The 26192-nt window shown below is 34.2% G+C and overlaps 1 protein-coding gene across 1 annotated transcript in view; it reads left to right on the top strand.

The window, feature by feature from the left end:
- Positions 1-21628, top strand: part of LOC111056570 (protein CBFA2T3) — a 127355-nt gene extending 105727 nt beyond the window's left edge. The window contains exons 8-11 of the mRNA XM_039442243.1: positions 1235-1439; positions 3846-3991; positions 14457-14564; positions 21021-21628. Of these exons, the coding sequence (XP_039298177.1) occupies positions 1235-1439; positions 3846-3991; positions 14457-14564; positions 21021-21251 (690 nt within the window). The 3' untranslated portion in view covers positions 21252-21628. The remainder of the gene's footprint in view (positions 1-1234; positions 1440-3845; positions 3992-14456; positions 14565-21020) is intronic.
- The last annotated feature ends 4564 nt before the right edge of the window (positions 21629-26192 follow it).

Below are 26192 nucleotides of genomic sequence, written 5' to 3' on the forward strand. Positions count from 1 at the left end.
CACTTGCACATAAATGATACACTTTTAATGTGATCACACCCTAAGACTTTCAGATGTATGCAGACTTATGAACTGTATACTAAGCCTGAATCAAATCAAAATCGTTTATTGTCATTAGAAAACAAATTTGTATAACAAGGTCAAAAACATTACAATTTTTCAAATTCATCAATAAATTGATAATTATGGTAACGTTTTTTAACACAGCAACAATAATAGAAACAAGGCAATAAACAACAATAATATTCTATACATCTAGATGCGCTATTAAGTGTCAAACACTTGAGGAACTCCTTAACACTGTAGACACAAGCTCACACAATATATCTTGTGAATCTCATGAATCTTTTAAAACTGCTCATATTCAATGCTCTGGCTTCGTTGGAAAAAGTTGTAAATTTCCCTACCAAATACATGATAACTATTCAGAGTTAGTTGTAAATTCTATGTGACTTCTATCATAGAGAAACAATAGCGTAAGTAGATATCCCATGGTATAGGGCGTTTATGTCGCAACTTTTACTGTTATCTCAAGCCGATTACTGTCGATTATTATCGATTTTTACTGTTTTGAAGGGGTAAGAGTGTATGAACGGCACAATATGAGAGACTACCAGCGTCATAAAGCTTCACGGGAAAGAACTAAGTGGACTATCGGCTTGAGATAACAGTAAAAGTTGCGACATAAACGCCCTATACCATGGGATATATATTTATGCTATTGTTTCTCTATGCTTCTATGTAACAATGTGCTCTGACGTGTGTCTAATTGTAAATATAGTTATTTGTCCGCATTTCATGCAGGTAACCTTTTACATACAACAGATAATCAAGAATAAAAAGAGATGATGCCGTAAGTAGTTTTAGCTTTCTAAACAAAGGTTAACAATGAGTTCTAAACAGTGACCATTAAGAATACCTTTGACAGCTTCTTTTTGTAGAATCATGAGTTTTTTTTATTTCAGACGAGTGTCCCCAAATATCTATCCTATATGACAAATGACTTTGATTGTGTGCTTGGTAAATTCACGGTATTTAGATGAAAACGGTAGGGGTCATGAAATGTGTGCGCAGTGGCCAGCCAGCTAGATTGCGTCATCGCCACCAACCGAGGTTTTCAACACATATTGAATTTAGACTAACTTGTAATAACTTGCACAAAGCTACATATCTTGAACTGTATTACATGTCGATACTGAATTCAGTCTTTGTAATATTTTTTTCGGAATTTCAGATGTTGAACTGTATTCTGAGCATGGTGGAGAAGACAAAGAGAGCCCTAGGCATCTTGCAGCAGCGCAGCGTGCCCGGCTGGCCGCCAAATGCCAGTGTCAACACAAATGGCCTTTCCGACGATGTCAAGAGAACAGCCGCTGACATCCTGGCGCATACCATTCGTGTCACGGAGGATCGTATAGCTGACGTCAAAAGAAAAGCCGGTCAGTCAAGGAATCTGAAAAAGACAAATTCAAATTTGCTGAAGCAGGTCATTCATTAAGCTACGTTTACACTATGAAGATGGAGAGCTATACAGCTCTGCTTTATAGCAGAGCTATATAAAATTTGAGCTACATATAGCTCTGTCAGCTACATATAGCTCTGCTAGATGTAGCTCTGCTAGATGTAGCTCTGCTAGATGTAGCTCTGCTAGATGTAGCTCTGCTAGATGTAGCTCTGCTAGATGTAGCTCTGTTACATGCCAATTTTTGTTTATAGCAGAGCTAGATGTAGTTGCTCTGTCCTTGAAGGAAGGCTGCCGCAGTTGTTTACTGTTGTTTGCAGCTGTTTAGTGCCTGCTGGGTTTACACCAGATATACTGTACTCATTTGTTGTCAGAGTGCTAGTAGTTTACTGCGCTTTGCGAGCATATCTTTTTGATTTATATATTATTGTGCAATGATGGAGAGTGAATTTGACTGGGATAGAGACAAAATTATCCAATATCTTCTTTTTCTTCTCTGTGCTGCCATTTTGATGCCATTACTTGTAGCAGAGCTACATATAGTTTGGAATAAACCAGTATTCACTGCTCAGTTCACAGCCAGATGCCGAAGAAGAAGGTAGTTCTTGCAGCAGCCGCAGCTACTGTGATATTTTCAGCACAGAGAAGAGAAAGAAGATATTGGATAAAACACTCCCTTCAAGCTAGGAAACTATACAGTGGTAGTGACTTTTTGAAAGACCTAAATGAGGATGATAGAGACGACTTGATGAAATTCGTTCGCAAAGCGCAGTAGCCTACTAGCACTCTGACAACAAATGAGTATAGTATATCTGGTGTAAACCCAGCAGGAACTAAACAGCTGCAAACAGCTGCGGCAGCGTTCCTTCAAGGACAGAGCAACTACATCTACCTCTGCTATAAACAAAAATTGACATGTAACATAGCTACATATAGCTCAGATTCTTTGATGTTTACCGAAAGTTGGATAGCTCATTTTCTGCTATATACCTGAGACAAATTCTGAAGTTGAAGGTAAGAAAAATTCTGAAGTTGAAAATGCTCTATCCAATTTCACAACTGATTCAAAAGATTGGTGCTCGGCGAATAACCTTTCATTGAATGAGGACAAAATTAGTGATATCTATTTCACGTTTAGAAAAAATGATGATTCCAGTAACTGCCCTGTGGCAATCAAGTTTCTTGGTATCTGGATTGACAGACACCTGACATGGAATCTTCATATTAACTATGTAATAAGGAACGTTTCAAAAGGTTCTTATTAGAAGGTTGAGAACATGTGTAGGAGTTGAAATATTGCTCAATGTTTATTATGCCCATGTACAGAGCCTCTTTTGTTACGGTGTTATGATCTGGGGGAATAATCCTGAGACAATTAAAATTCTCAGGTAGCAAAAAAGATAATGAGGCTCCTATGCAATGCAGAATACCGAGAAAGCTGCAAACCTTTGTTTAAAAAATGAGAGTGATGACATTCCCAGCTCTCTATATTTATTTCACAGTTGTATATGTACACTTTAACATTGAAAAATTTGATGTGAATAGACACCATCATAATTATGCAACAAGAAATGAAAATAGCTTAAGAGTTCCTAGGTATCAGCATAGTGCATCTCAAAAACTAAATCCCTATATGGCGGTGAAACTTTATAATTATTTGCCTGCCACTATAAGATCTTTATGTAAAAGTGCATATTTCAACTTTTTTCTCAAAAACTACTCACACTACATCTTCCAGACTAGTTTTATCAAATTTTTCAGATATTCTTCCATTTGAAACCAGCATAAGTTTTTCAAAAACTAGTCCCCAAACAATTTCAGCATCGGTGTATTTCACCAGAGGAACTGAATTCCGGGCGAAATCTTTCACTCTGTATAGCTCGCTAATGAAGCGTTTATGGATATATGTTTATGAGAACTTTTTTTCTTATTTTTACCTCTACTATCACGTATTAAATTATTTTACCATAATTAAGATTCACCCTGTATACAAGGATGGCAGAGTCAAGATTTGCTTCTCAACAAATAATGTCCTACAGGAAGTGAGTGGTTGCTTATGACAAGATAATCCTCAACGCTTTTTTCAGTAGCTTGTAAATAATAGTAGAAAGAGTGCTATTTCCCCACAGATCAGAGTTAGCAGAATCTTACAGGCGTTTTTTTTTTGTCATAGAATGTGTGATAAATTGTTGCAGCTTATTTGTTGTCCAATTTCAAATTAAATCGACTCATTGAATAAAATTTAGAAATTGATCAGAATTCAAAAAGTTTGTTATTAATAAAGTCCCATGACTCGCCCTTTAGAATTTAGAGATCTCTGAATTTCTACTAATCTGGTCGATTACAGGTGGATTGTTTGATTGGATTTTGAATTTGATTCCAGAAGAAGCAGTGAATGAAGTGAGGAGACAAGCAGTTGCTGAATTACAGAGAGCTGTAGCTGCCGCCTCCGCCACGGCAGACCGCCTCCGGAAGGCTCCCGCCCCAGCACCCACCCCCAGTCCTCCTTCTTCCTCTTCACAGCACAATGTGAGTTGCATCGACCAGTGTCATAAGCCTGGTTTTCATTAGTAGAGTTGGTGGTAGAGTTCCCTGGGCAAGTACTAACTATCTTGTGAACTCTCCCAATGAAAACGTTCATGGTAGTAGAGTAGAGTGGGATAGCACCGTGGGATAGTACTCTTGCTTTCCTCCACCACCTTCTCACTCTACTCTACCACTTCTATCCTAACGACCCCAGTCAGCACACCACGTATATAATACGTATTGGTAAACTATGTCAAGTATTTTAAAATACGTATAGTTTATATATATTATAGGCCTACATGAAAATTTTAAGATTGAAAACTTTATGAATTTCTGTTGGAGTTGAGCTTAAATGGCTGTGTCACTGATATTTGACAGAATTGAAGCGATTTTATGGCCTATTCGTCGATAAAATGAATTTTATACTGAAAGTAAATTATTTGCATTAAATATACTTAACAGGATAGACATATTATTTATGTATATTTACGTACAATATACATTCAAGTATTCAAAAAAAGAACTTTATGAATTCTAGTTGTAGTTGAGCTAAAAGAATTGGGCTACTAATTTTTGTTTGATCAAAAGTGATTTCATGGCCTATATTTCTCAATAAATTGAATGTATACTGGAAGTAAATAATTTACATATAATATACGTCTCATTATTGACATACAATTTATGTGAATTCACTTAAATTATAGATATGATTATTTTAAAAAGAGAACTTGATGAGTTTCAATTGTAGTAAGGCTAAAACCGCTGTGTTACTGATATTACATTATTTCATAGCGATCTTATGGCCTATTCGTCAATAAATTGAATGTATACTGGAAGTAAATCATTTACATATAATATACGTCTCATTATTGACATATAATTTATGTGAATTCACGTAAATTATAGATATGATTATTTTAAAAAGTGAACTTGATGAGTTTCAATTGTAGTAAGGCTAAAACCGCTGTGTTACTGATATTACATTGTTTCATAGCGATCTTATGGCCTATTCGTCAATAAATTGAATGTATACTGGAAGTAAATCATTTACATATAATATACGTCTCATTATTAAAATATAATTTATGTAAATTCACGTAAATTACAGATATGATTATTTTAAAAAGAGAACTTGATGAATTTCAATTGTAGTAAGGCTGCAACCGCTGTGTTACTGATTTTTTATTATTTCATAGCAATGTTATGGCCTATTAGTCAATAAATTGAATGTATACTGGAAGTAAATCATTTACTACAGTCTCGAGCTTGTAGAGTATTGACATTTTAAGGTTAGTTGTGTTCACTAGACAACACACTTTACCTACTATTCTCAATTCTAGTGAAAACAGTTACTGGACCAAGTAAGTAGAGTAGAGTTAGCTCGGTAGAGTTAGTATGCCAGTTACTCGACCACTACCTCTACTAGTGAAAACCAGGCTATAATGCTAAGGCTGGCCACCAACGGTAGAACATGCATGATACACAGTCGTCACACATTGGTGTCTCATCATAGCTGTGAACCATCAGTCTTATAATTCTGAGGCTGGACACTAACGGCATGATAAACATGCATGATACACAGTCGTCATACATTATTGTCTCATCACTGCGAAACGCTTCGAGCAAAATTTTTTGATGTTAGTTTTTTGTATCTCAGATTCTATGTTGTTTATTTTTTATTTGCTGCTCTATTTGAGGTAAATAATAATAATAAATAATACGTTGTTGGTTATCCATCTTGTTTTCACTATTATTATTACTATGATATATATTACTTCCGCAAGGAACACGCAGAAGGAACATGGACTTGGCAATTCCCAGGATGACATCAGCTGTTCAGAGGTCAGCCACATATTTAGGACCAAAAATTTTCAATAAACTGCCAATAGCTATTAAAGAAACAGTTCCAATCAATTCATTCAAATCGAAAACAAAAAATTGGCTCCTGTACAATATAATCAATCATGGAGAACAATTAGTTCTATGAAAAATTTTCCATACTGTTTCATTCTCATTTTCTTCATTATAATGATTTTTTTCCCATGAGTATTATAAATGTTTTTATGTTAAATTTTTATAAAATTTCTACATCTTAGGTTATCAATTTTCTTTTTAAATTTGTGTATAGAAATGTGGTTTTTATGAACTTCTAATGACTCGCAAAATGTATCTTTATTAGAATTTTTAACTTTTGGCATAAAATCTTAAACAATAGCAAAATGAGTGGCATCCCGACACATATTCATATATAGTGGGGCCATATTTTCTTACATCAGCAAGTAATCAACCAATTGTATAATTACTTTGTAAATAATTGTAGCTTATATGCTTTTTGTAATCATGTCTATAATTTGAATTACTATTATAATGTTGCCACATTAAAGAATGTGAGTGTTTTTTCACTTTAAAATTTTACAAAATTTAATAGAAATAATATATTATAAATAAATAAATAAGCATACATGCATATATTATTATATATTACATATTATGATAATAAATTATGTCATTATGTTATTAACTATCGTTATAATTTGTAATTATCTAGTGGTTTATTTATTATTCATATTATGTTAGAAGCCTCTTGCTGATGATGAACATGAGTAAGTATGTGCATGATAAACATGCATGCCATATTATGTTTATCATGTATGTTCTACCGTTAGTGGCCAGCCCAAAAGGGGATTATTGACAGGGAATGTAGAACTAACTAACCAAGTTCAATTTGTCATTCAACATTAAAATCAATTCACCATTCATTTAGTTCCATTCAATCAATTTCAACATAGGAATCATCAATGCAAATTCCTATAAGATTAATAAATATTATTGAAATACAAAATAATAATCAATGGAGAAAAAATAAAAAACCTAAATTATTATTAAGAATTATAAATAGAAATTAAAAATAAAAAACTGAAAAATAATACAATGTTACAAAAGAAGAAGTAGAAGCAGAAAAATAATAATAAAAAGTAAAAGAAGAGGAAGAAAGAGAAATAATAGACATTGAATTGTTTTGAGAAATAGAAGAAAAAGAAAGAAAACTCACCAAAGAACCCTGTGCTAGGTCCAGCCACCCGCACCACCCCTGATCCACCTGAAAACAGCCGCGCCAAACCGGCGAGGTTCCTTAATTCGCCTCAGCTCAACAGGCAATGAGTTCCACAATCCACAAACCGTCACAAGAAAGAACGCACTGAGCTCAATAAAAGCTCAGGCAGCTGATTGAAGCAGCAGATTTTGTCTAGAAGAAAAAAAAAACAATATTTTTGCTGCACTGTCAATTCAAATTCATCAGTTGAATTTGAATTTATTTATTCTCCAAAAACAAAATACAAAAGCTTCACAAAAAATATATATTTGCTACTTCAACAACTAATCGTGGAATTATTATGAGAGATATGAAGTGATGTGTAAAAATGGTCAGTCATCTCAGTTTTCCAAATAATACCTTTAGCTTTTATTGAGCTCTTTGAAAAATATATGATCCAAACAACTACTGCAATTATGTTGTATTCAAGTGAGCTTATAATTAGGTAGAATTGTATCCTTTAAGTTGAAGTTTATAGAAATATTCATCTAGCAATCTATCATTACTAAGAAGATCAATGTTTTTGTCACCGATTATAATTTTACAATAATCATTATTTAAATTATCTAAACTGAATCCAGATAATAGATAAAATCATTTATCTTTAGCGATGGAGACCTGTAGTGTCCTACTATAATAAGTTTTCAATATTGAATATTTATAATATATAATTATAGTACCCTTTTTCTGAAAATAATAAAATAATAAATTGATTGTATGGTATGAGATGTTGTGGTATCACCATCTAATTTAATTGAAACTAATTAACTAATTTAGTAAAACGTTTATTTGAAATTTATTTTATATCCTGAAGTAGGTGTGAACACTGAAACTAATTGTTATAATTTGTATTATTTTATTGAAAGAATAAGATGTTGATGTTGTCAATACCACTTTAATTTATTCGAAAATTAATTCATATTACAGAACCAGGTATCATGGTAACACCTACCACATCATCAGCTGATCTAATGTGTTTGTTCAAACACATTAAATTAATTTTCGAATGAATTAAAGTGGTAGGTGTATGGTAAAAATTAATTTAATTAATTAATCTCTGGTTTAAAATTAATTTTCGAATAAATTAAAGTGGTATTGACAATATCAACATCTTATTCTTTCAATAAAATAATACAAATTATAACAATTAGTTTCAGTGTTCACACCTTCTTCAGGTTATGAAATAAATTTCAAATTAACGTTTTACTAAATTAGTTAATTAGTTTCAATTAAATTAGATGGTGATACCACAACACCTCATACCATACAATCAAATTATTATTTTATTATTTTCAGAAAAAGGGTACTATAATTATATATTATAAATATTCAATATTGAAAACTTATTATAGTAGGACACTACAGATCCCCATCGCTGAAGATAAATGATTTTATCTACTATCTGGATTCATGTTTAGATAATTTAAATAATAATTATTGTAAAATTATAATCGGTGACATAAACATTGATCTTCTTAGTAATGATAGATTGCTAGATAAATATTTCTATACACTTCAACTTAAAGGATACAATCCTAACTAACAATAAGTCCACTTGAATACAAAATAATTGCAGTAGTTGTTTGGATCATATATTTTTCAAATCTTTTCACATCTTTTTCAGGTTATAAAATAAATTTCAAATAAACGTTTTACTAATTAGTTAATTAGTTTTAATTAAATTAGATGGTGAGAACACTGAAACTAGTTGTTATAATTTGTATTCTCATATTCTCAATCTATTATTTTATTATTTTCAGAAAAATTATACTATAATTCTATTTTATAAATATAAATAAGTAGCCCTAATTTCATACATTCTAAGTTTTCAATGATAAAATCAATAATAATTTAATTCTCTTCATGTAGAGGCTCTTATCTCGTTACGATTCACAGAGTTATCTAAAAGCATGATAAGACCTTCGCTTCTAGAGTATGTGGTTACCGGTATATTATTAAGCCTTTAATAGCCATCCGTCTATTATTACAAATATCTGTAATAATTTTTCAATTTGCGCTCGATATTAATAACAAGAAAACTCTTCAAAATGTCATCTTCAATTATTAGAAGTAGAACAATAATCTCCAATGTACTTGAATGAAACTAAATGTGATTAAAATTAACTTTGCAAACTTAACCTGCAAATACCAGAGATTTCATAGCTTCGATAAATCGGGAGGTGACTGCACAGCACCCGATTTACCGAAGCTATGAAGTCCACCCAACTGTAGCCTCTCGACGACGACTCAATTATCTACAGAGTTATCTAAAAACATGATAAGGATTACCGATAGGGGTCTGGTCGAGATATCGGAGGAAGTTTAGTGTCGTTCAGTCGTTGCTCTTTGTCCGTCCAAGTATGCCAACTTGTTTGCTGGAACTCGCACTTTTCCCGGCCAACTGTAATACAAGAACTCGCACTGTTCCCGGCCGATTCTAATAAAAATCTTGTAAGTCAGTCTCTGCATCATATCCGGCTTCCAATTCAACGTGTCGTGGATCACCAGGTAGTAGATAGGAGCTACAGTGCCCTGGGTAACATGTTGAGAAACAATGAAAAAGTCTTAGTAATATCTACGAGTAATGGTGTGGTCTATTACGGTGCTAGGAAGTGGGTTTTCTTCTTCACGTCGGCCAAGTGTGTAAAGTCTTGTGTTGATTCGCTTTTGTACTATATGATGAAAGCGATTTTCGGCTCTGAATGGAACGCATCATTTCTCCAACTGCGACACTTCGTGATCATGCACTGACTTCAGATTACCATTGCCTACGCCAGCTCGGAAAAATACTATTCTGTCGGAAACTTTTCATTCTCTTAGTTGAATGCGTTCAAAGCCGCTATGAGAACTGGCTGGAGGGCATCGACGAACTCCTGGCCGATTCCGTACTAGACAACCTGCAGATACCAGAGACTTTATAGCTTCCGTGAACAGGGAGGTGTCGACAGCTCCCTGATTCTAATAAAAATGACACATCTTGTAAGTCAGTCTCTGCATCATATCCGGCTTCCAATTCAACGTGTCGTAGATCACCAGGTAGTAGATAGGAGCTACAGTGCCCTGGGTAACATGTTGAGAAACAATGAAAAAGTCATAGTAATATCTACGAGTAATGGTGTGGTCTATTACGGTGCTAGGAAGTGGGTTTTCTTCTTCACGTCGGCCCAGTGTGTAAAGTCTTGTGTTGATTCGCTTTTGTACTATGATGAAAGCGGGTTTCGGCTCTGAATGAAACGCATCATTTCTCCAACTGCGACACTTCGTGATCATGCACTGACTTCAGATTACCATTGCCTACGCCAGCTCGGAAAAATACTACTCTCGTCGGAAACTTTCCATTCTCTTTGTTGAATGCGTTCAAAGCAGCTATGAGAGCTGGCTGGAGGACATCGACGAACTCCTGGCCGACTTGTACTGGACAACCTGCAGATACCAGAGACTTCATAGCTTCCGTGAACAGGGAGGTGTCGACGGCTCCCTGATTCTAATAAAAATGACACATCTTGTAAGCCAGTCTCTGCATCATATCCGGCTTCCAATTCAACGTGTCGTAGATCACCAGGTAGTAGATAGGAGCTACAGTGCCCTGGGTATCATGTTGAGAAACAATGAAAAAGTCTTAGTAATATCTACGAGTAATGGTGTGGTCTATTACGGTGCTAGGAAGTGGGTTTTCTTCTTCACGTCGGCCCAGTGTGTAAAGTCTTGTGTTGATTCGCTTTTGCACTATGATGAAAGCGATTTTCGGCTCTGAATGGAACGCATAATTTCTCCAACTGCGACACTTCGTGATCATGCACTGACTTCAGATTACCATTGCCTACGCCAGCTCGGAAAAATACTATTCTCGTCGGAAACTTTTCATTCTCTTAGTTGAATGCGTTCAAAGCCGCTATGAGAGCTGGCTGGAGGACATCGACGAACTCCTGGCCGACTCCGTACTGGACAACCTGCAGATACCAGAGACTTTATAGCTTCCGTGAACAGGGAGGTGTCGACAGCTCCCTGATTCTAATAAAAATGACACATCTTGTAAGTCAGTCTCTGCATCATATCCGGCTTCCAATTCAACGTGTCGTAGATCACCAGGTAGTAGATAGGAGCTACAGTGCCCTGGGTAACATGCTGAGAAACAATGAAAAAGTCATAATAATATCTGCGAGTAATGGTGTGGTCTATTACGGTGCCAGGAAGTGGGTTTTCTTCTTCACGTCGGCCCAGTGTGTAAAGTCTTGTGTTGATTCGCTTTTGCACTATGATGAAAGCGATTTTCGGCTCTGAATGGAACGCATCATTTCTCCAACTGCGACACTTCGTGATCATGCACTGACTTCAGATTACCATTGCCTACGCCAGCTCGGAAAAATACTATTCTGTCGGAAACTTTTCATTCTCTTAGTTGAATGCGTTCAAAGCCGCTATGAGAACTGGCTGGAGGGCATCGACGAACTCCTGGCCGATTCCGTACTAGACAACCTGCAGATACCAGAGACTTTATAGCTTCCGTGAACAGGGAGGTGTCGACAGCTCCCTGATTCTAATAAAAATGACACATCTTGTAAGTCAGTCTCTGCATCATATCCGGCTTCCAATTCAACGTGTCGTAGATCACCAGGTAGTAGATAGGAGCTACAGTGCCCTGGGTAACATGCTGAGAAACAATGAAAAAGTCATAATAATATCTGCGAGTAATGGTGTGGTCTATTACGGTGCCAGGAAGTGGGTTTTCTTCTTCACGTCGGCCCAGTGTGTAAAGTCTTGTGTTGATTCGCTTTTGCACTATGATTAAAGCGATTTTCGGCTCTGAATGGAACGCATCATTTCTCCAACTGCGACACTTCGTGATCATGCACTGACTTCAGATTACCATTGCCTACGCCAGCTCGGAAAATACTATTTTCGTCGGAAACTTTTCATTTTCTTTGTTGAATGCGTTCAAAGCAGCTATGAGAGCTGGCTGGAGGACATCGACGAACTCCTGGCCGATTCCGTACTAGACAACCTGCAGATACAAGAGACTACATAGCTTCCGTGAACAGGGAGGTGACTGGACAGCTTCCTGTTCACCGAAGCTATGAAGTCCACCCAACTGCAGCCTCTCGACGACGACTCAACTATTTACAGAGCTATCTGAAATCATGCTAAGACCACCGCTTCTAGAGTTAACAGCCATCCATTATTACAAATATCTGTTATCGACTCAACTCCGCAGATCATTGTATCTCTAAACGGAATGTTAACTCCTCACAAGGCACCTCCAAGTTTGCAATTCATCTGCAGTGCTATGTTTTTAGTTTGTTTGTTTGTTTTGTTTGTTTGTTTGTTCCCTATAGACTCGAAAACTACTTGACAGAACGGCATGAAACTTTGGGAATATGTTGTGTGAATATTGGGGATGGTTTCCGACTCAACACCGCAGATCATTGTATCTCCAAACGGAATGTTAACTACTCACAAGGCACCTCCAAGTTTGCAATTCATCTGCAGTGCTATCTTTTTAGTTTGTTTGTTTGTTCCCTATAGACTCGAAAACTACTTGACAGAACGGCATGAAACTTTGGGAATATGTTGTGTGAATATTGGGGATGGTTTCTGACCAGAAATTTCAATAGCGGGGCTGATCTCTTGAAAGCTTGAAACCGTCTCCCTGACAACTTCATCACTCGATTGTTGTTGAGTAGAGCATATTGATCCCAGAATCCAAGTTACTGCCATCTTAGCCCTGTCGCATGATAAAATACAAACTAATAATACCAGCAGTCATCTGGTTATAATAATAGGTAAGCTTTAATCTATTAGCTTGTATTTGATTCTGTAACAGTCCCCAGATTAACCTAATCTATTCTCAAATAATTTGAATTTTACAATTACAACAATAACTTTATTTTGTCTCTATTCTTATCTCTCCAGTTTGTTTCATTGAAGCCAATGATGTATTGTATTGCACACAAGTTATTAACAGCATAAGATACAAATATTTATATTGTTTAATTTTTTTTTATTTTTTACAAAGAACACTGATTGGGAGAGAAAAATTGTCTATATATAATTGTCTAGACAATTTATAGAGAGCCGCTTACTATAAAACCCGCTTGCTAGCAACAGTACAAATATTTGTACAATAGTAGGCCTATAAACCAAATATTGAGTATAATATTACAATATAAAAGTAGTATTTTTCCGTTAAGGCTACTTCTGAATATAAATGAAAATAAAAATCTAAGTACCGTTTTTAAAAATTGTTTACTCACACAATTTTTAAAAACGGTACTTAGATTTTTAGTTTTATTTTTATTTATATTCAGAAGTAGCCCTAACGAAAAATACTACTTTTATATTGTAATATTATACTCAATATTTGGTTTATAGGCCTACTATTGTACAAATATTTGTACTGTTACTAGTAAGCGGGTTTTGATGAATAAATTCTACTACGAATTTTGTGCTGTTTGACTACCTCAAACAATCAGAGAGATTCTGTATTTCTTGATCAATTACACAATTATTTTTATCGTCAATTATATAATATTATAAAATGTTTAGTCATCAGCACGAAACACAGGCTACTGTACATTGTCTTTTTGGCAACTAAGAATCATAATGTATGTTAAATTAATCAGCATTATCAATTTAAAAACTAATCGTGTAAAAAATGGTAATCTATTGGGTAAGAGAATAATATTGATGGTCTGCGCCAGGAGTTGCCAGTATTTGAAGAATTTGAGTTTTTGGAGTGGATTTTATATAACTTTTGTAGGGTGGCTTTTCAGTATTTTTATTGGGTGAATTTTTCAGTATTTTATTGGGTTGATATGCCAGTATTTATTTCATTCCATAATTACAACATCAAATTAATGATTAGTAATTTGATAATTAATGATTTTAATGTGGAAGAGAATGAACAGGATAAACCCAAAACTGTTTATCTCCTAATTTTGATAAAAATAGTCCAAATGAGGTTATTAAAACACTTATTATAATGATCACAAAAATTTACAGCCCAATATACATTTTACTAAACATTTTGTTGCTAATTTAATCAGAAAGTTGAAATAATAATGCATTAATACATTGGGAAATAGGTATTACAAAACTTGATAGATTTGAAGCAAGAAAGATCAAAAAATATATGAGGAACTTGAATTTTTATAGGATGGGCTCAGATACTATGTTCTATTAACAGGCCTATGAGAAATTCTTATGGATTTTGTGTAGTTTCATTTTTTTAATACATCATTAAATCCTGTTCTTATATCTTAGAAACTATGTTCTATTAACATACATATGAGAAATTCTTATGGATTATGTGTAGTTTCAATTTTTTTTTAATACATCATAAAATCCTATTATTTTATTGCTAACGGTTTGTTTCAGGCATGTTGGAATTGTGGCCGCAAAGCAAATGAAACATGCAGTGGTTGTAACACAGCAAGATACTGTGGAGCTTTTTGCCAGCATAAGGACTGGGACACTCACCACCAGGTTTGTGTTATTTCCTTCCTAACCTTAATTATATTCAAAATATTTCTTTCATATGCTCAACTATTCATGGAACGTTAAAATGTATTCTATCACTTCGCCTGACACTTTGAGTGCTAGGCCCTGTTGCATGAGCAAAAAACAAGCTAATATTTTTGTAATTTTCTATTCTAATAACCAGCACTGACTGCTATTATTATTAGTTTGTATTTTAACATGCAAAGGTTGTATTTTGACGTATTAGAATATTCTGTTGAGTTATATTGGGCCTACACACGTAGTTTCCAATGCTTAATTATCAATTATTGTTAAATTAACAACATTGTCAGTATAATTCCGTGTTATTCGTGCTTCACAATTGCCTAAACTTTCTTCGGTTTGTTCAGATAAGATTGGTGAAACTACTGTAAGAACTGAGGATTTTTGAAAAATTTTCCAATCTTTGCTATTGATGATCACATGAGCTCCATATTAATGTGTGGTTGATGATACTAATAATTATTATGAGAGATTAGTGAACCCACAGATATAGGTGGGTTTCGAACTACTGGAACAATAATTATAGCAACAAAATTTTTGTGTGCTGGTAGCTTACAATGTTCGCGACCAGGCTTATATCGTTTTAGTTAAGACCGGACGAAGTAACTTGCCTCAGATAGTAACTTGCCATTTTTTTAAAACAATCAAAAACTTTGTATTACTTTTTCTGTGGTGATATTCACTCTAACGCTTGTGGATCTATATTTTAGCTGGGCTCTGAACCACCGGGAAGCGATTTTAAAACTCATCAGTCATATTCAGCCCAAGTGGTAACTCTTCCAATGGAAGTAGCAGGTGCATTATTCTTATCTTATCTGAGCGATAGCTTATCAGTTCGAACACTCAGTGAAACCGCTCACAAGTCGCAAGCGTTTTATAAAAATGTAACTTTATAGACATTTCATATTTTGTCAATTCAAATATTTATTGATTGTCACTCTGATTTTGGTGTAGGTAAAGCTTCAAATTGTAATTAATCAATATTCAACTATTAATTATTGTTTAATAGTTATTATGTCATGATTTTGGTGTAGGTAAAGTTTCAAATTGTAATTGATCAATATTCAATCATTAATTATTGTTTAATCGTTATTATGTCATGACATTTAAGAGACAGTGCACTATAAATAAATAAATAAGCTTTATTTGTCATAAGGGCCATGCCCCATACAAAGAGTTGCACACTAAGAATACATAAATTACAATTACAACATCAACACAATTGATCAACTTCTCTTCGAATTCTGAAATGAAATAGTTTGATGTAGACTACTTGAAAATAACAAGAACTCAGATTTAAAACTATTAGATATCATTGATTATACGCGTATATGGGGGAGTAATTTTACATGTCACCGTGACGTATAAAACTGAACTAATTAAAGAATAGACGATCTTTCAGATATTGAATATTGACTAGACATAACAAAAACAAAAGATAAAAACAATAACCTGCTTCTCAAAAGCACCAACAACTTTTACTACAACTTTATAAACAAGCTGTAAAACAACCCTTCAGTTCCAACAATATTTGTGATTATTAATGAATAATTACAGTGATAAAAAAAATAAAAGATCATCCCGTAGTCTCTAATATGTAATTTCGCACGTTAATTGCATTAGTCATCTATTTGTAAATATATCTTACTTTATCTGGTGTTACATTTGAAAGGAGAACTAGAGCTTTATCTTCATAATTAACTATGTTTGCTATATCTATACCGTCTATACATCTATATCTAACAGTGCACCATATCTATATGGGCTTCTCTCACTGAATTAGAATTGAAGATTTATGAAACAAATCAGATAGTTTGCGTTACTCTTAATGAAACCCCACATACTTAGTTTACACTTAGTTATATACAGGGTGAATCATAATTATGGTAAAATAATTTAATACGTGATAGTAGAGGTAAAAATAAGAAAAAAAGTTCTAATAAACATATATCCATAAACGCTTCATTAGCGAGCTACACAGGGTGAAAGATTTCGCCCGGAATTCAGTTCCTCTGGTGAAATACACCGATGCTGAATTGTTTGGAGACTAGTTTTTGAAAAACTTATGCTGGATTCATATGTAAAAATATCTGAAAAATTGAATAAAACTAGTCTGGAAGCTGTAGTGTGAGTAGTTTTTGAGAGAAAAGTTGAAATATGCAAACAATCTAACTAGAAAAACACAGACTTATACGTTTGATGCCCAATAACTTTCTTTAATGTAGAGTAAGCAATTAATTTTTCGCAATAAAAATTGTAGAGAATTTAAATCTGAAAAGAATTATGTAAGCTGTGTAAACTAAATTCAAATAAAATTTGAATAAAATGTATTCTTTGCTGTTTTATGAGGAGAGAACTAATAAGTCATATGTTGTAGCTGATTGCAAATAATACATGGATTTTAATAACAGCTGATTTATTTTGTTTTGAATAAGAAAATATTTAAAAGAAATTATTACCTAAAAATTATTTTCAGAAATATTTAAGCTCACTGTTGAACAAAACAACAAACTGTGAGTTAGGCCTGATACTGTAACCGTGCTGTGTTTTTTGTTTAATCTATTAACCAGTCCTTTGTAACCATTCCACTTTGCTTTTGTGTTATGTGTTAACTTTTTAAAAAATGGCAGGTAATTTTAGACATTATACATACTCCGAATTAGCTGACATGCATTTAATGTATGGAATGGGACACTATACTTTAATAGAAGCAAGAAGTTTGTATCAAGAGAACTTTCCTAACCGATTATGTCCAAATCCAAGGTTTTTTGACACTATTCATCAACATCTGTCTGAAACAGGTTCTTTGATATCCAAAGACCACATTCATGCAGGCAGACCCCGATCTACTATGACTATTGAGTTAGAAGAACAAGTTCTTAATGAAATTTATGAACATCCAGAGAAGAGCACGAGAGAATTGTCAGTGCAGTTTAATGTCAATCAATCTATTATTTGGAGGATACTAGAAGAGCAACAATTACATCCATACCACCTCCAGAAAGTTCATACTCTATTGCCACGCAACTGTATTCCCCGTGCTGGTATTTGCCGATGGTTTTTAGTAAAATTTGTTAACCCAAACTTTTCAACAACCGTTTTATTTACTGACTAGGCACACTTTACAAGAACAGCTATCGTTAACGTCCACAACCAACATATTTGGGCAGATAAGAATCCTCATGCCATCAGTCCTAATTGTCCACAACATCAGTTTTCAGTAAACATTTGGGCAGGAATCATAGGAGATCATATACTTCTGTTCGAGCATCCTCCCAGGCTTGATGGCATAATCTACTTAAACTTTTTGAGAGAGGAGCTATTTATCTCACTTGAATATGTACCTCTTCAGTAGCACCAAAATATTTGGTTTATGCATGATGGAGCTCCAGCACACTTCAGTGTTGCTGTTTGTGAACACCTGAATCACAGCTTTCCAAATCAATGGATAGGCCGAGGTGGGCCAGTTCCATGGCCAGCTAGGTCACCAGACTTAAATCCTTTGGATTTTTATCTTTGGGGACACTTGAAAACCTTAGTATACAATACTCCGATTGATACCATTGAAGAACTCCGATTAAGGATTCTGAATGGAATAGACATTATAAAGCAGACTCCTGGAATATTTGAACGGGTCCGACAATCGATGAGAAGACGTCAGAACATATGCATTTAGAACAATAACGGAAGTCACTTTGAACATCATCTTTAGTCTTTTGGTATAAGTTTAATGTCATTTAGATATGTTACTTTCATATAAAAATAAAAATTTTCATAAAAAACCGAATATTCCATTTGCAATCAGCTACAACCTATGACTTATTAGTTCTCTCCTCATAAAACAGAAAATTTTTGTGGTGTAACGTACTACATAAGAATACATTTTATTCAAATTTTATTTGAATTTAGATTACACAGCTTACATAATTCTTCTCAGAATTAAATTCTCTACAATTTTTATTGCGAAAAATTAATTGTTTACTCCACATTAAAGAAAGTTGTTGGGCATCAAACGTATAAGTCTGTGTTTTTCTAGTTAGATTTTTTGCATATTTCAACTTTTCTCTCAAAAACTACTCACACTACAGCTTCCAGACTAGTTTTATTCAATTTTTCAGATATTTTTACATATGAATCCAGCATAAGTTTTTCAAAAACTAGTCTCCAAACAATTCAGCATCGGTGTATTTCACCAGAGGAACTGAATTCCGGGCGAAATCTTTCACTCTGTATAGCTCGCTAATGAAGCGTTTATGGATATATGTTTATTAGAACTTTTTTTCTTATTTTTACCTCTACTATCACGTATTAAATTATTTTACCATAATTATGAATCACTCTGTACAGTAAATAAAGGTTCTTGTGTTGAACAGTTCAAATTCCATGCCTAGCTCTACCAAACGAAACCTAACTAACTTATATGGCGGAGCACATATCCGACAAAATTATTCTGATGTAGGCAAAGCTGATTGTTCAAAATATTTTGTCCCGTATTACATTAAATGACTTCTTGATATTCTCAAGAGTCTTGTACAATAAAAAATAATTTGTTTTGATTTAATAGTTTGAATAGTTATATAGTCAAGTTAAATAGTTAATAGTTGAATAGTTTGAATAGTTACATAGTCAAGTTAAATAGTTAATAGTTGAATAGTTTATATTAGTTTTAATAGTTCAATAGTTTGATTTAATTTATTTTGATATAGTTTATTTCTAGGTGTGTTGCCTGAAAACCAGATCCCGTGTTACATTTAGAGACTTCTTGACGTTTTAAAGAGTCTTGTGTGATAAAAACAAATGCAATAATATATAGCCAAGGCAGATTGAGCCGATTTCTCAAATTATTATATCGTGTTACATTCAAATCAAATAGCTTTTTACTCACAAAAACATAATACAAATATTTATAAAATTCATTTGAACATTTAAAAGTGAATACTCTCCACAAAGACTTGAGTCTGTGAGTGGAGAGAGAGTGAGTTCTTTCAAGTTGATTGAGATTATGTTCTCATATTTTGTACATATTATAATTAAAACTATTGTAATCGAATCTACTAACATTCATCAGCAAATCAAGAATATAAATTGCACACAATGAAATTCTATACTGGTTATTAGTATATACAGACAAATATATAAATAGTAGCTTAAAGGCTGTACTACTCATTATAAATGGCAAATTCACTATGAGTTTAAATTTTGATTGTGAAGGCGGATTGAATCAACAGTTGCTCTGCAGCATCCCTGCCAATCTCTAATAACCAACTACTCAAATGTTGCTTGTAGGTGTTAATACTGTAATTTTCAGACTGTTTTAAATGAGTGGGAACGTTTCTATACAATATATGACAAATGTATTTACTATTATTTTTCAAGCAGTTTACTATTATTTAATCTCTATTACTATTATTTTTAAAGCATTATGTGACATCTTGACGCTCTTGAGAGTCAGTAAAAATAGTAAAGTAAATTTGTATGGCTTTTGTTGGTGGGGAGTCCCTTGCGGGAAGGTCCCACCTCGCCTGAATATATATATATAATTTAAGCCGTCAATGGGCCTTACGACTGTCATACTTCAGCCGGTACCGACAGTTTAACGTGCCCATCCGATAACACGGGAGTGATCTGTGTAAAAAACTGTTTAGATTAAAATATTCATATTCAAAATATTGTCTTTTTTCTTTAGGGCTACTTTTGAATATAAAAATGAAAATCTAAATACCCTTTTTAAAATAAATTTAAAAAGGGTACTTATATTTTTATTTTTATTCAAATTCAAAATAGTTTGAATATGATGTTTTCAGGTGTGTTGCCGTGACAACCTGATCCCGTGTTACTTAGATTGACTTCTTGACGTTCATAAGACAAGAGTCTTCTGCAGTTACAACAGTTGGTTTGGAAATAGTATCTTAAGACACAAGGACGGGAAGGGCCGTTTTGCAGGCGAGAATGATGTTTCTAGTCGAGGCTTTAGCCGAGACTAGAATTTCATTCGAGCACTGCAAAAGACATTCACGCCCAAGTAACTTACACTATTTTTTTTCATAATAATCTAGAAAAGAATAATTGAGAAACAGAAAACATTACCTGCTTGTGCTGACATTACTACATGCATTCTATAAACATAACCTAGTTTACAAGTTTCGAATCAGGAATTTCTTGATTGTAGTTGACAATCTAGTAGTAACTGGAGCGCTAAAAGACGGCTTTAGAAACAGTTTTGCTATTCCAAATTCGGAACTAGGAAACATACTCACTGTAAAGAAAACATGATTTTATTACAGTATAGTATGCTGTAATGAGAATCATATGTCTATTTGTTCTACAATCAGCTGTTTACCGGCTTGATTTCATGGATGTAAAACAGCTGAAATTGGATGACTATGACAAAAAAATAATTGGAATATTATTTTTTTTCAGGTATGTTGTCTGACAGCTAGAAGTCAGCCTACCACTGATAAAGCGCCCGCCTCTCCAGTGGCGGCATCCTCAAACTCCTCCTCACCGGCACCGCCGCCCCCACCGCCTCCACCACCACCTCCTCCTCCGCCCCCACCTCCTCCTCCTCTCCCTTCACCGCCTCAATCCTCCTCACCCTCTTCCGCTGAGTCATCTTCCAGTGCCAGTCCACTTGCCAGTGCAAGCAAGTGACCATTCAAGAGGAGGTATGGTGATAGAGGAGCTCGAGTGTCCAGATATGCCCGTCTGGCAAAGTACGCGTACGCCAGTAGAGGTATACAATTGAAACAGGTCAACTAGAAACTCATTCACTTGGATCAACGAAAAACTCTTGGCCAAAGTATGATGACTGCGCCATAAAACCCTTAACAATTTGATTTTTAATCAAATAAAATTCGTACATGCAGGAAAGCTAGCCTTGTTTTAGCGCAAACCGCATCAAAACATAATTTGATTGGATGGGAAGATATGGTGTTGTATTTCACCATAATTGAAAGAGTAAGTGCCGGTTGCACAAAAGCCGGTTAAATTTTAATTGTGGTTAATTTCACGAGAACCAATCAGAGAAGGTTAAACACGGCACAAAATCCAATCAAGTATTAATCGTGATTCATTCCACGAGAACCAACCAGAGAACCCGTCTTTTATAAAAAACCTTCTCTGATTGGTTCTCGTGAAATTAACCACGATTAAAACTTAACCGGCTTTTGTGCAACCGGGCCTAAGACGTTGTCAATACCACTATATTTGTTCGGAATCAATTTAAATGAGCTACCGGGCCTAAGACGTTGATGTTGCCAATACCACTCTATTTGTTCAAATTCAATTAAAATTACAGAACCAGGTTTTATGGCAACATCTTCAACTGAACAGAGAGTTATCTTATATCATAATAAGATAATTCTAGACTGTGTATTCCAAATTAAGGTTTAGAGCAGTTTTGGGCGAATACCTGTTGTTTTTACCTGGATTGTATTTGTATATGAATAAATGAATAAGTTCATCAGAGGTTCTCGAGGTTCAATAGCTATTCATAGAATGTTGATAAAATATATTTGAGAATGTTAATAATATAAATAAGTGGTATTGACAACATTAACGTTTTATTCTCTCAATCACGTATCAAAACAATTGAATATAGAGTAATATCTTGATTTGTGCTAGTATTTTTATAAATACTATTATCTCTTAATCCCATTTCATTCAAGTGCAAGCACATATTGTAATATACAATGATTGGGAGAGGACAACAACTACAGGCTAAGCCCACAACTGTCCTTCTCCCAAACTTCTTATAATAATCTCTCATTTTTGTCTAATCAAAGTTTCCAAAAATAGGGTATTCCTTTCCTCTTGTAGCAGTGGATGTGTTTTTTTTTTTGTAAATATGAAACTTTATTTATTGTTACGGGTACAGGGAGATCAACATGCTCTGCCAACAGCTCTGTTCTCCCAGTTAGTAAAATAGCATTTTCCAAAAATAGAGTTATGTTTTGACTTCCACGGATTAATTCTAAACTAATTCTCAGACGATAACTGAGAGTTCCTCATTTTCATGGTTGTATATAAACTGAATAAAGTTAAATGTTTCATATTGAGAAAATTGAGTGTGTGGTCAAATTCATTCACTTCATTGAGTATGTACTTCAGTTTGCACACCCTTGGTTTCATGTTAAAGCTATCACTAAAAACTAAATCGAAATAATGATGAACTTTTTCGGTTGCAACACCATTATCATTCCTTCCTCTACCTCATAAAATACTTTACCAAAAGTAATAGATAGTAAAATAGACTATAACAGGTATTCTTCAATAAGCTGAGTACAGACTTTTCGCTTTCCATCAGCGGATGCTAAGCTTATGATATCTGTTTCTTACAGTTTCTGTACAAATATATATAATCAGCTGATGAAAAGCGAAATGCACGTGTTCGTGGCTTGAAAGTCAGTATGAAGCTTTAGATATCAATATTATATTATACTAGTGACTCAATAGAGATTGATAATGGCGTAACAACCGAAACTAGTTCAGTTTTATTAATATAAAAGTAAGATTGAATGTTTCTTGAAATCCAAATGTTTGTAAAAAGTTGATGTGCATGATGACCTTTCATTCGTTTAACAATTATATTTGTATTTACAAAAAACTTTTTCAAGTTACAAAGATCTGTTATTCATTTTTGTAAAATCACTGTATATAACTCCACAAGATGTTGAAAAATTCTAGTTAAATGTTGTGTAAATATTAGCCGAATATTTTTTGCTACAACTCACAACTGTTTCACATACTCGATAGGCAGTCTTTCGGGAAAACTTCAAGTCACGAAGATCAAGTTCAAGAATGTTGGTGTTCTCAAAGTTTCTAGCTAGATATTCAATGTCATCAGTTGTCAGAGGATTATTGGATACATCAAGATAAGTCAGCTGAGAATCTCTCAAACAATCAGTGATGCACTTCAAACCAGGAAATCCTATTTTGTTCTTGGATAGTTTCAATTTTGTAATTTGAGATTGTCTCAAAGCTCCAGCCAAGTGTTGAGCACCTCCACAATCTATCCCATTGTTCCTTAATGTGAGATCCACAATTTTTGTGAATTGAAGATGTTGAGCTGGATATTGGATGCCATCATTTCCCAGTGCATTGGAAGACAGATCAATCGATTTCAACTGACAGTTCTGAATAAGAACTCCAAATAGATGTTTCACACCAATACAGGTGATCCCATTATCATCCAGATTTAATTTCGAAATTCTAGTCCTTGGGAGAGCCTGTGCCAAGTGCTTCATACATCACAAGATATTCTGTTTTCGGCTAGATTCAACTGAGGAATGTGAGTGTGTTCGAGCACCCACACAGAATTTGCACACCTTTGCAATTGATGTTGTTCTGACTTAGATCGAGTAATTCCACTTTTGAGCCTACTAAACAATGACACGGATATTCAAGGTCATCATTATTGATGCTAATAGAGCAAAGTTGAAGATCTCTAATATTAATTTCCTTAATTTTTGTGATATATTATACAGAATAACAGAACACAAATTATAACCACTCAAATTAATGTAATTGTCTTCTGATGGAATTTGAAAACAATAACTCTTGATGAAATGTTTCAAATTAATGGTTTTAGTATTATCACAGTACTTCAGGTCTAAATCAGATATTTGAGTGTTTTTCAGAACACAAGCTGAATAAAAAGCATTACAATAAATAGCATTGCCACTGAGATTGAGATCAGTAATTCTTGTCTCTGGCAGAGCAAACACAGGATTTTTCAGAGTATTGTATTTTCAGAGTATTGCATGTTAGTGAGTTGAATTGAAGATTCAAATAAGTGATTCGAGTGTTTTTCAGAGCAGAAGCCAAATACTTGATACCTTCATAGTCTAATTTGTTGTTACCCAAATCCAAATGAGTCAGTTTTGTATCCATCAGGCTTGGAGCAAACAGGTTCATATGATCACAACTTAAACTGTTACCGCCTATATGAAGATTCTCGATGTATGAACTTTTCAAAATTGGTGAAAGAAAGTATGGTCCATTTTCCAAAATTTGCTTTTTGTATTGTACATAGAGTGTAGTTCTCTCAGGATTGTTCCGACATTGGTCAAGATAATCCATATCAAGTTTGCTTGGGGGACCATCATAGTAAACATGAGAAGACAACAGAGGATCACATATTGGATCAGCCTCCACATCCAACCATTCTATTCCAGAATCTTTGAATGCATTTTGGAGATCGCTCTCATCATATTCCTGTACATGATTTGCACACAATATCAGTCTCTCCAAATTTGAGCTGTGCAAGTTCTTTGCAAAATTAATGATTGTTGGGCAGCTCAAGCCACACCATCCCAGGTTGAGTGACGTAACTGATGTATCCTTCAATGCTGGTGCCAGATATTTCAAACCAAGACTAAGTGCATCACCACTGTAATTAGAGGCATACCCCTCACTATCATCATCTCTGAGAATGAATTTTGTATAATCTTCAAAAATCTTTTCAACACTTGCATTATCATAGATTTTTCCATTTGATTCTTGTTGACTGTTGTCTGTGATCTCTGTGTTTTCTGGTGCAATCACCAGTTGTTGGCAAGTCTTTTGATATTTGACCTGTAACACACTCAGTCATTGTGACAGCATCAGCTGGTGCAGTCATTGTGACATCAGCTGGTGCTGTCATTCTGACATCAGCTGGTGCAGTCATTGTGACATCAGCTGGTTCAGTCATTGTGACAGGAACAGCTGGTGCAGTCATTGTGACATCAGCTGGTGCAGTTATTGTGACATCAGCTGGTTCAGTCATTGTGCCATCAGCTGGTGCAGTCATTGTGACATCAGCTGGTGCAGTCATTGTGACAGCATCAGCTGGTTCAGGGACTATAAAAATGTACATCCTAAAAAAATTGTATAGAATATTTTTGTTAATTACTGGACAGATTTTCTTGTGAAATAAAAATATACATCGATTACTCAGTACTCAATGAACAGAGTCTGGGGCAATGAAATCGCAACCTACTCAAAACACTAATCAATATCCTGAATACACAATAACCATTGAAAATCATGATGTTTGAACCATAAGTTTTATAATGTATGCTATATTATTAATATCTATATAACATACATTATATTGTTACATTTCTATCCTGCATTAAATTGAAATTCCGGATACAAAAACATGCGATTATGAAATTACTTTTTTTTAATATTTGCACAGGAACAATAGTCACCTAGTGTTGATCTGTATTATCTCTTTTAAATAAATGCTCAACACTGTTCAAAAATCTCCTACAATCTATTGAAACTGAACTCAAATGATAATACCACCATTTTATCATCCAGTAGTAGTATATCAGACACAACTTCTAAGTTCATACAGCAGTATATTTGGAACAATGTGATAAAGTCACGTTGAGGATAAAGTGGAGTAAAGACTCTTCCTGAACTGAATTGAGACGTTCATTCTACACAATTATTTGTCTCTACAAAGAAGAATTAAAAAAGTATTGTTTTAATTAAATTCAATCATAACATGAGGAGTGAGACATACTGGCACAAGTGAAAAGTATACTATTCTCAATAATAACTGCTATTGCTGTATTTTTTCAATAATTTTGCGTGTTATCG

The sequence above is a fragment of the Nilaparvata lugens genome, chromosome X, assembly GCF_014356525.2.
Source record: "Nilaparvata lugens isolate BPH chromosome X, ASM1435652v1, whole genome shotgun sequence".
NCBI classification, from domain to species: Eukaryota; Metazoa; Arthropoda; class Insecta; order Hemiptera; family Delphacidae; genus Nilaparvata; species Nilaparvata lugens.